The sequence below is a fragment of the Vespa crabro genome, chromosome 22, assembly GCF_910589235.1.
Source record: "Vespa crabro chromosome 22, iyVesCrab1.2, whole genome shotgun sequence".
Lineage (NCBI taxonomy): Eukaryota > Metazoa > Arthropoda > Insecta > Hymenoptera > Vespidae > Vespa > Vespa crabro.
This window is the reverse complement of record NC_060976.1, coordinates 1,285,001-1,297,592: the sequence shown is the minus strand read 5'-3', so window position 1 is coordinate 1,297,592 and position 12,592 is coordinate 1,285,001. Positions and strand designations below refer to the sequence as shown.

At 24.5% G+C, this 12,592-nt stretch overlaps 1 protein-coding gene across 1 annotated transcript; it reads left to right on the top strand.

The window, feature by feature from the left end:
- Positions 1-5,118: 5,118 nt before the first annotated feature.
- Positions 5,119-9,055, top strand: LOC124431837. The gene is made up of 3 exons (XM_046980178.1): positions 5,119-5,152; positions 6,418-6,633; positions 8,885-9,055. Exons 2-3 carry the CDS (start codon positions 6,484-6,486, stop codon positions 9,053-9,055), a joined length of 321 nt encoding a protein of 106 aa, XP_046836134.1. The 5' UTR covers positions 5,119-5,152; positions 6,418-6,483.
- The last annotated feature ends 3,537 nt before the right edge of the window (positions 9,056-12,592 follow it).

The following is a 12,592-nucleotide window of genomic DNA, read 5'->3' as shown; positions in this document are numbered from 1 at the left end:
TCTCTCTCTCTCTATATATATATATATACATATATGTATGTAAATACATAAGATACACCGGTTGAGCCGGTGTTCTCTTCAATCCATATACGTGTGAATACTACTTACGTAGATAAGAATAAAGTCACATATAGAATCGACAAAACGGAAAAAGAAAGAGAAAAAAGTAAAAAGAAGAAAAAAAAAAGAAAAAAGAAAAAAATTGAAACAGAAAGAAACAAAACAAAGCAAAAACGAACGTAACAATTGTGAGAACAATTATGGGAGCATTGTACTATCACGTTCGATTAAAAAAAAATGTGTTCTTGAAGAGATAATAAATATTGTTTATTATTTTCTATAAATGCTCGCTTACCGTTAGATCGTATCAATGATTTTAATCGTACTAAAAAAAAAAAAAAAAAGAAAAAAAAATAAATTGAAAGATAAAAACGTAAGGAGCAGGATGGGCAATTACGTTTGTTAATGATAAATCGATGGTTAAATTTTATTGTTAGATAGCTGTTTTCTATCACGAAACTACGAATGACTGCAAAGCCAATAGACGAGGATAACCAGATGGCTAACATTGACTATTGCATCTTGTACATTTCTATATTAAGATTTATTACGTACATATCTGCATCTAGTAAGAAACGTCACGATCACTATAATTAAGTCTGGAACGTTAAACTACTTCATCACTTGGCCAGATTTTATCCACAGGTACGCGTCCATTAATGACGAGAGAGAGAGAAAGAGAGAGAAAGAGATCTTTTGTATCAACAATAATTTGTTTTTATTTATTTGGTTGGTATTTCTATTGATTAAAAGGCAAGGATGATTTCTTTTTTGTAAAATAAATAAATAAATAAATGTATATATACATATATATATTTATTATTATAAATACTAATCATATATTTAATGTACTCACAAATTATTATATTTACAAATATTTTTAATTTAAATAATATTGATAAATTGGTATATTCGGTAATATTTTAATAAAAAAAAAAAAAAAGAAAAAAAAAGAAAAAAATACTGACAATTTATTATATCTACAAATATTTTATTGAAAAAGATACTGGTGATATTAATATATTTAAAAATGTTATAATTAAAAAGATTTTCATTCAAGAATTATTATGTTTAGAAATATTTTCATTCAAAAATACTTTAACAAGTTATTATGTTTATAAAATATTTTCTTTCAAAAATATACTGACGAATTATTACGTTTACAAAATATCTTCATTCAAGAATATATCGACGAGTTATTATGTTTAAAAATAATAAAAAAAATATAATTAAAAAAAACATTGACAGATTATAACATTTACAAATTTCTTAATTGTAATAATACTGATACTTTACTATATTTAAAAAAAATATTTTATTGAAGAAAATATATCGAGAGGATAAGATATTTTGTAAATAATCTAATTGAAAAAATATTCACAAATTATTATTGCTTATTATCATAAATTATTTAAATTGATAAAATACTGACGATTGATTAGATTTATAATTATTTTAATTGAAAATGTTTTTGTATTTTTTTTTTCTTTTTTTTTTTTTTTTATTTATTTTTTTATCAATCGGTATAATATTTACCGTTTATATTACGTACTTATACATTTTATTAGAAATACTGATCATTTATTTATAAAAAATAACGATCAGAATTGTTAAAAAAAAAATATTGATATAACTGAATATACTGATGATATGACCGAACGTTGAAAAATATATAAAATTAAATAAGATTTATTATTTTTTGCTTTTTTACATAATCGTCGTTTCTTTCTAATAGTATAATAACAGTTGTATTTCTCTTTTATTTTTTTCTTTTTCTTTCACATGATAACTTTATTTATTCATAATATTTATTCACGACACGTTACTCTCAATGGTAGCACTTCATCGCATGAAAGCTTAATATCGTGCAAATCGAGGAAAAATATCGAATGAAATAATTGCATGCCCGTATTGGTTTAATTTTCCATTTGCGGAATATACGAATGCACAAAGTCTTTTAAAATATTCATTTATAGTTCGCATATAAAATAACGCAAATGAAAATTTGTAAATATTCAAACGTCGGGTTAATCATTTTAAAGTCAATTATTTTATCGATGATTGTTTTCGAAGAACAAAATTGATATTTCTTCTAAATGTATATATAACAAAAATGTTCGATTAGAATCAACAATGAATGATATTTTTTTTTTAAAGAATTATTAGACTGATTAAATCGAATATACTTCTTTGTTTATAAATGTATATATATATGTGTGTGTGTTAGAGAGAGAGAGAGAGAGAGAGAAAGAGAAAGAAGATAAATATTATTTCGTCTTCAATATAATTTATTGTATTTGGAAATAATCAGGAAAGTTATGCAAGTCACAATACTCAAGGTCGCATTTATCATAAAACGAATTAAATGTATTTAACTCAAGTGGGATTTTATTCTATGGGATTACATTTTAAAACTTTACTATTCGCGAACAACAATATAAGAAAAACACTCTAGTATATATATATATATTTTATATATAATATATATATATATATATTTTATTAATATAAATAAATAAATATATATATATATATATATTTGCTAAAATTAAAGACAAAAAAAAAGATATTTAGTTATTAATAATTTTTCTTTTTGTTTCTTTTTTTCTCTTTTTTTTTTGATTTAAATTTGAATTGATTTATATATATATTTATATATGTACACCAGACACGATGTTGTATTTTTTTTTTATGTCATTAAAATGACTCATTATATTATCATTATGAGGAGAAAAATGTCGACAATTATGTTCGATAAATTAAAAAGGAAAAAAAAAGATCAAAAAAAGAAAAAAAAAAGATCAAAAAAAGAAAAAAAAAAGGAAAGAAAATAAAAAGCCAAATGAATTTGATTAACCGAAATAAACTCGTTCTTCAGAGGCGTTAAAATGATGTTACGTTTACAACCTTCAAAATAACAAATTATTCAAAAAAAGAAATTCAAGAAGAAAAAAAAAAAAAGAAAAAAAAACGTCGTTTCTATTTTTATTATTTTTCATTTTTTAATAGCCAATAAAAAATCAATAAATAATGGCTCAACGTTATCGTTTTCATTCGATCAAATTGTTTCGATAATTTCGAAATCGTTGTTCGAAAACGAATAATACGATAAAAAAGAAAAGAAAAAAAAAAAAAAAGAAGAAAAAGAAAATCAATTTCTAAAAAATTATTAAATCGATTTAACACAATACTTCGGAACGTACTGTGTTTTACGACAATAGAACCTAGTTAAACATACATACATACATACATACATACATACATACATATATACATACGTTTAGAAGTTAGAATCGTTGTTACGCGTTCCCATTGGTTCTATCTATCGAGTGACCCGACATATGCTAATTATCGCGATATTTTAACACGCGAGCCGCTGGCCGCCATCCATGTTTTCAATGTTGTTAACGCGTAAGTACTAGCGTAACGTTATTAACGAACTTCACTTCGATCTACGAATAAATATTAATATCAGAGCCAAGATCATTAGCATAAATCTGATAGAACATATGTTAGAATAAAATTGTAATAAAAATCGTTATATATTTTTCAAGTGTATCGTGCAAAGAAAGAAAGGAAGAAAGAAAAAAAAAATAAAAGAAACGTCGATCGACCTAATCTACACCAACACAAATACAAATACTAACACCAATACTGTCAACTATTACACCGAATTTACAAGAGACTATATATATCGGGTGACCTCTTATATAAGGAAGTAATAATACATATGTACGTACGTGTGTATATATATATATATATAAATATATATATATATATATATATATAAATATATATATATATATATATATATATAAATACATAAATATATGTATTTATGTATGTATGTATGTATGTATATATGTTTGTGTATATGCATATATATATATATACGTACGTACGTACGTAGATCGTTTGTTGTAAAGTATGACCGGAAGTCGAGGATAGCGGAACGATTATCCACCTCGGCAGTGCTCTTATCTCATCGTCCTTCGTACCTGGTGTTATTCATTTTAGATCTAAAGGAGTTGGAAAAGGTCGAGGTCACTGCAAGATTTTACACATATCTAAGATATCACTTTATTAGCATTTTCGTGAAATAAAGAACCTTGTATGTACGTACGTATGTATGTACATACATGTTTCGATTTATTTATGTTATCACGTATATTATTTTATCACATCACGAAAATAAAGTTTCATTCATGAAAGATATAATTATGTTTTATCGAAGAGTATAGACTAATTATATCAGTCTAAGTACTATATCAGAAATTATCTTTTATTAATAATTAATTAATCTATTATAATCGTGATTATTATTTAAATGATAAAGTTATAAATCTATTGGCATGAGATATCAAAGATTTTTTTATATCATAAAATTGGTTTTATTGTTCACTTCACACAATAAATAAATAAATAAATAAATATATATATATATATTTATTTTATTTTATTAAATTGAGGGTCAGTTGAATATCTTACACACACACACACATATATATATATATATATATATATATATATATATATAAATAACATATATTATTTTTAATTATATTTTTAATTATATTTTTAATTATTTTTTTAATTATATTTAATATTATTTTTTTCTAAACTAACATATATTATTTTTAATATATATATATATATATATATATATACATATATTAAAAAAAATCTTCATAATTTATATCTCGAAGTGTAATAAATTTTAAGTTTACGAAATAATTTTATAATATATTATTAAAGTAATTATGTAAGATATTTTAAGTGTAAGAATCGATTTTCATTTAAATCTTTAATAATTTCTAATTTTTTTTTTTTATGAAATACTGTATTGTTTTTTTTCTTTCTTTTTTTTTTTTTTAATTACATATACTTCAATCGATTATTCTTAAAATTAATTATTAAACAATCATATGTCTGAGGTTAATAATCAATCTGACATTAACGTTTCATTTTCATTAATTTTAGTTGAATTGAAATATAAACGAAAATTATTAATAATCATAAATTAATTAAAAAATTTTTTTATTTTCTATTATTAACAGTCACAGAAGAATGAGTTAAACTTATTGTAAGATTGGTGAGTAAATTTATTGTAAGATTATTTTATGTTTCCCAGATTTTTTTTTTTCTTTTTTTTTTAATGACCTTTCGTTCAAAAAAGAAGATCGTTTCAATTCGAAAGTAAATACGTACAGTTGGTGATACAACTATACGCGCTAATATCTTTATTTAGTCATTAACTTTAGGATAATAAGAGTTCGACTAATTTAAAAAAAAAAAAAAAAATTGATTAAAATATCTGTTCGATTGAAAATATACCGTGTGTTCCATTAATAAAACATTAGAAATTATTAATCTATTCAATTTATCTGTAATAAATCGGACGTTTTATTTCGTACTTTTTACAAATATTTCATCCGATAAATTGTTACAATTTTTCTTTATATATATATATATATATATATATAATATATATATACAAATTTTGTTTTTTTTTCTTCTTCTTTTTAATTACTATTACGGAAAAAGAGATATTCAATCGGATTAAACGTAATTTATAATTTTAATTTATATATTTATAAATTAAAACTTATAAATTATAACTTTTTTAATTAATAATTAATAATTTATAATTAACTGCATTTTTTATTATTTATGAAATAAATATTTATATACATATATATATATATATATATATACACTGAATATCCGATGTTCTTGTTTTTTTTTTTATTATTTTTCATTCTTCATTATTCTACATAACAAACGAGATATTAATTCAAATGAATATTCTTCATTTATGAACAACTTGCATATGCGTTTATACATGCATATATGAATTATTCTTATTTCGGTTAGAACATAAAAGAAAGATCCCGCTAATCCCACCATGCCCTCCCCGCCATCCCACCCTCCAGTTGTCATTGGTTGATTGATCGTAAAGACAGTGTATTACCACTGGCAAACTCTCTGACCATCCCCCATCATCGTCACGCAAGAACGGCATGGTCGATGTCAAGGTCGATTGCCGCACTCTATCTCTTTATCACTCTCTCTCTCTCTCTCTCTCTCTCTCTCTCTCTCTCTCTCTCTCTCTCTCTCTTCGTTTCTCTGTCTCTCTCTTTCTTATCCCTTCGTATCGTGATATCATTCGTGCAGCAAACAACCAACTAACCAAGCAAGCAAGCATTTGTTGCACTTTGAGTTTACTGGCTCCTCGCGAAACGAATAGGAACAAGTGACCGACGGTTAGATTAAATTTGAACGTATATTTAACAAGTTTTAAGATAGAACGAAAACGTTATGTCCAAGTTGAAGATAAGTATTTGCGATTGTCGATAGTGATCAAGGGGGATTGTCGGGAGGGTGTAGGAGAGAAGAGGAACAAGTATTTCCCTTGTGGATACTATGGTGGTAGTGCGACGAAAAGCTAATCGAAGAGTAGTGCACCGTTCAGAAACAAAACGCGACACCTATGTTAATCTTTGGAGGGAGTTTTTGGTCTTCCATTCGAGCGTCAACAAGACGGCTAAGAGGTTGACCCTGGCCAAAGGCCAAGTGAGTGTCACGTCGTTTTCTTTTTCTTTTTCTCTTTCTCTTTCTTTTTTTTTCTTCTTTCTCTCTCTCTCTCTCTCTCTCTCTCTCTCTCTCTCTATTTCTTTCTTTCTTTCTCTCGTTTTTTTTTTATTCACTCTTTGTTAGTAATAACGAGCATCTCGAGTTCGTCGTATCTCCGTTCAGTTCCGTCAAAAAAAGGAAATGATATTCGTCGTGATCAATTGGATTTTTCTGTTTTTTTATTTTCTTTCTTTCTTTTTTTTTTTTTTTCTTTGTTTAAATATTTATTTTGTATTGTCTCGTTTCGCGAAACATGTCTACAATCGTTTCTATTTTTATCATATTAATTGTTATCGAATTTCGGAAGAAAAAATACGATCAATTTAAGATTATCCAAATTTGATTGAAAGTTGGAATTAATGTACTTTTTTTTTTAAATATTTTTATTTATTTTCAATATAATATGATGTAACACCATCAATATAACTTTACGTACTCAGTGTTACGTTTCACTCTGACCTTACTCTGCCTTATTAATATTATTATTATTATTATTTTTATTATTATTATTATTATTCTTTCCCTTTCGTTTGTCAAGTTATTAGATTAATTAAACTGGCCCGTGCCAAGTTTAATATTTCTTTTTTACATTTAGGAAATGCTCGCACTATGACATACGTTTTTAATATAATTACTTACTGAATTATCTTTTTCGCGTGCGTATACGCTTGCGTGCGTGTTTGTGTTTGTGTATGTGAAAATGTGAATGTAGATTTTTTTGTGTTTGAAAAATTGTTCAGACAATTTCTAATCACTGATATTATTAGTGATATTATTTTATTTCTATATTCGTATCACATCATCGTCATCATCGTCATTATCATTATTATTATTTAACGTGAAGAGAAGTGATAACATTACGATAGATCATTGATCTAATATTAATCCCATATTTTATGGGATCATATAAATCATATTTTGTTTATGCATTTAATGCATTTGTATCAGATTAAAGGAGATTTATTTTCCTTTTATTTATTTACTTTTCTTTTGTTGTTTTTTCTTTTCTTTGGCTTTCTTTTCTTTTTTTTTTTTTTTTTTTTATACTGGATTATCGATGCGTCGTTTGACGTGACACGTAAATGACGCAAAGACAAACCTTAACGCAGCAGTTACGTGATCGAGCGTGCACCATACCACGCGATCATCGTTTTTTCTCGGTCCTTTGTATGTTTCCTCCGTTCGTTTCTCACTCTCTCTCTCTCTCTCACTCTGTCTGTCTGTCTGTCTGTCTGTCTTTCTCTCTTTATTATTTTTTCTCTTTGTCTACGTATCACAACTATTATTTTCGCGGAGTCTTAGCAACGCTAGAATCTAATGAATCCGTCAATGTGTTACGCTTAATGTACCGTCCAATGGAAGAACTATCGTTCACCATGAAATCATAAGTCTCGTTGGAACTAACGTTTCCGATCGTTTTTCAAGATCTTTGTCAAGGTCACAGGATATACCTTGAATTATTCGAATTAAATTGTATACGAAATGACGGGAAACATTATTTCAATGATATCGCGATATTTTATATACATATATATATATATATATATATATATATATATATGTATGTATATATATATATGTATATAATGTATATAAAATTGATAAATAAATGATGTAACGAGTAAATTTTGTTTCTTAGTATTGTTAGATTTAATATCAATAGAAACGAGAGACAATGATAATAAATGATTGATATCTGATTGAAAGAATTCAAGTTTTATTTAATAATTAATTTATTTGATTAAGAGAAATGTGTCGAAATGAAAAAAAATATTTATCATTTAAAATAATTCATATCGTGTAAACGATAAACGTTTACAATTGAAATATTATCAATCATAGGCGAAAAAAAGTTTTGTTAAATAAAAAAAAAAATTATTTAAATAATTTATCATGCCATACGAATGATCATTATAAATGTTTTTCGGATAATAAAATTTTTTGTTCAATAAAATATATCACTTAAACAAGATCATATTGCACGAACGGTATTATCGTTTTAATTAATAATTATTAATTATTATTAATCATAGAGAAAAAAAAAGAAAAGAAAATTTCTCGGTAATGATATTATTTTAACAATTTTCTATTACTCATTGAATTAAATTTCTTAGTATTCCTAATATCAATTTAATAAGATTCCAAAGGAGATAAACGTCTATTAATTTATAAAATTCATTCGTGTATATAGAAACCGAATGTTACTATGAACGTATCAACGGTATTTCCCGAGGGACACACAGGAAACGGACAGGAAACACGTCGCAAAAACTCACACACCTCGAAAGAAGATGAAGATCAGACGAGGGAATTATGCTGTCGTGAGTTCACTTTTTATTATATCAACGTATTTACTACTTAAATTCATATACGTACCTAAATACATAGACGGTCTGTTTGTCAATTCAATTGAACCTTCATCGGTCTAATTATTGTCAATGTTTGCATTCTAGTAACAGACATTAATTAGATCAAATATCTCGTAGTATTTATCCGATGTATGATCTTTAATGTAAAGTTTAATCCAATGTAAATTTCAATTTCATTTCTTTATTAATATATTTTCTATTAATTAAATATATTAATATCATACACATACACACATAACATTAATTACTATAATCATATATATATATATATGTAATATAGTATTTATTTTCAAATATATATATACATACATGTATATTATATATATTATATTATATATACTGTATATATATTATATTATATAGCATTTATTTTCAAGGTCATTCTATTTTCTGATTCATATCGTAACATTTAAATATATTATTCAGCAATTTTAACATCACACACGTAAGGTATTTTTCCTTTATTAAAGAATAAATAAAATCAACACACGTAAGTACTTACCTATACTCACTCAAAACGAATCGAGACTTACTTGTTACACACGTAAAATAAAATGAAACAAGTTTTCCGCATATCCGAACGATTTTATCCGACCGATGATTGTTATCATTCTTACGAAAACTAAATGGACGTTTCCGTACGAACAAAAAAAAAAAAAAAAAAGAAAAAAAAAGATTAAGAAGAAAAAAACAAAACAAAACGAAAAAAAAAAATTGTATCATAAACGCTGACAAGTACATAATAATTATCTATCATCTATCGTTCGTGTGGATTCTCTAAGATCGGGAAGCTAACGAATATTTACACGTATGTACCATACAATTACCATAAAATTAGCTGACGCATTCAATAAAATGTTAATATGTATGTATGCATATATGTATATATATATATATATATGTATGTATATATATATATATGTATGTATGTATATATGTATGTATATATTACGTAGAAAAAGTATTGAAATGAAATTTTCCATTCGTTTGAATGTTTTCCTCGTACGGTGTTCACCCATCCGCGAATACTAATTTGAATGCTATCGATTAAATAATGATCAGAATCAATGATTCCGCGATTGATGTTGTCTACAACAAAAGAATTGAGAAAAGTAATCTCTCTCTCTCTCTCTCTCTCTTTCTCTTTTTCTCTCTCTTTCTCTCTATCTATCTATCTCTATTTTTATCTCTATCTATCTTTTCTTTACATTAATTAAGTTAATGGAAAATTTTTTTGTCTCTTATAAACAAAATGATCATAAATAAAAGTCACGTTGTTTATAATAAAATTCATATATAATATTTTATTAATGTTTTTATCAAATACATTCATTAAATATATAATATGTAATATTTCGTTCATTTATACCTTGACGTATATAAGGAACGAATATTTTATTTATATTTTTCAAATACGTTTATTAAATATATAATATATAATATTTTGTTTATTTATATACACGACGTAGATAAAGAATGAAAATGTAAAATAAATTTTTAATATTTTATATAATATTTTATATATACGAATATTACAATATTATTGTATTTTTATATTGAAAACTTTTAATATCTTATATCTAAATAAATATAACAGAATATAGTTTTTTTTCTTCCTTTTTTTTTTTTTTTTTTGAATTTTTTAATATTTCATATCTTAATATTGTTTTATCGAGAAAAAGTTTTTCTTATTTTTTATATCGAAATAAAAATAAACTTTATCGCATTATTGAAAAATATTTAATATATTATATTTAAATAAATAACACTATATAGAATATTTTCTATTAATTGTAAATTATTAATATTTTTTTATTTAAATAAAAAAAAAAAAGAATATATCTAAATAAAAGTATTATTTTATATTTAAACGAAGAAAAGAATATAACGTTAATAAAAATAAATTTTATATTTTATCGTTGATATTGTTTCGTTGAAAAAACATTTAATATTATATATCTAAATGAATAACACTAAAGAATATTTTTTTACAATTGTAAATATTTAATATCATATCTAAATAATGAGATAATCTAATATCTAAATATATTATATCTAAATATTGAAATAGAAATAAATTTTATATTTAAATGAGTAACAACGTATTGTTTCCTTTTTATTTTATTTTATTTTCTTTTTTTTTCATTTTTTTTTTACTATCGAAATTATTTAACATTTTATATCTAAACAAATGGTAGTTTTTTTTTTCTTTTCTTTTTTTTTTTTTTGTAATGAAAATTTCAACTTCGCTTATTTATCCAATACTATATCTTTTTAATATTTTCATTATTGATATAACAAATTTATCGATGTTACAAATTTGTAATACTTTCAAACGGATATGTATGTTGCTAAATCGTCGTTCCATTTTACCGAATAATCCCATTCGACGTAGAATTTCATTTAACGAGCTCTATAACCTTGACGTTACGAACATTCTCGGATAAGTTGCTGCACGTGTTTAATACGCAGTCGCAAAGAGAACTGCTTTCTTACAATTTAGAAGCAGAAAAAGGACAAAAAAAGAAAAAGAAAAAGGGAAAAGGGAAACAAAAAAAAAAAAAAGAAAAAAAAGGAAAGGAAGAAAAAAAAGAAATGATTTCATCTCTGATCGCCGAACGATATTTCATATATTTCATTGATCGATCATTAATTAAATAAAATCGCAAGAATTTTGATTGCAACTAACGACAGGAGAGACTTTTTCAATTACATCGGGAATCAACGTTTTAAAACAATTGAGTAAACAAATGGGAATGATTTTTATTTATTTTTTTTTCTTTTCTTTTTTTTTTTTTTTTTTTTTAAGATAATTCATCGGCAACGATGAAGAGTCGAGACGACGATTGCCGTCGATTACTATCTTTTTTTTTTTTTTCCTTTTTTTTTTTCCTTTTTCTTTGTATTTTCACGTCATCGCGTTAACGTGGAACCAAATTTGTATCTATCATTAGTACGACGATGTAACAAACAGTACGACTATGATAATTTCAACTTCCTGCGATTTAGAATTTTTTTTCTTCTTTTTCTTTTCTTCTTATTTTTTTTTCTTTTTTTTTTTCTCTCTCTAAATATCTCCCAACTTCTATCTATCTATATAATACTATATATATATATACATATATATATGTGTGTGTGTGAGTATAATAAAGTATCCGTAATATATCGTCACGTAATATTACTGATACATTATGATCTTTACACCAAGCGATTACGTCTAATAAAAATAAAATAGAAAAATAAATTGAAGAAAAAGAAAAAAGAAAAAAAAAAAACAATAACAAAAAAATAAGAAAAAAGAAATAACAATAACGACATAAGAGTACTAGAAGATAAAAGATAATTAATACGAGCGTATCTATTTCTTATACACTTTGTATTGTATTACGACTTTTTGAAAGTAATCTAAAGAAAAAAGAGAGAGAGAGAGAGAGAAAGTGAGAAAGATAAAAGGAGTAAGAGAGAGAAAGAGAGAAAAAAAAATTGAAACGTACAATTCTCTTGAGTATCGTAAAGAGATAAAACGAATC

Bases quoted from the DNA above. Each gene is read 5' to 3' on its own strand.
- LOC124431837 (XM_046980178.1), top strand. From the start codon at position 6,484: ATGGTGGTAGTGCGACGAAAAGCTAATCGAAGAGTAGTGCACCGTTCA. The intron at 6,634-8,884 runs GTGAGTGTCACG...TCGTGTATATAG, and splicing joins TGACCCTGGCCAAAGGCCAA to AAACCGAATGTTACTATGAA.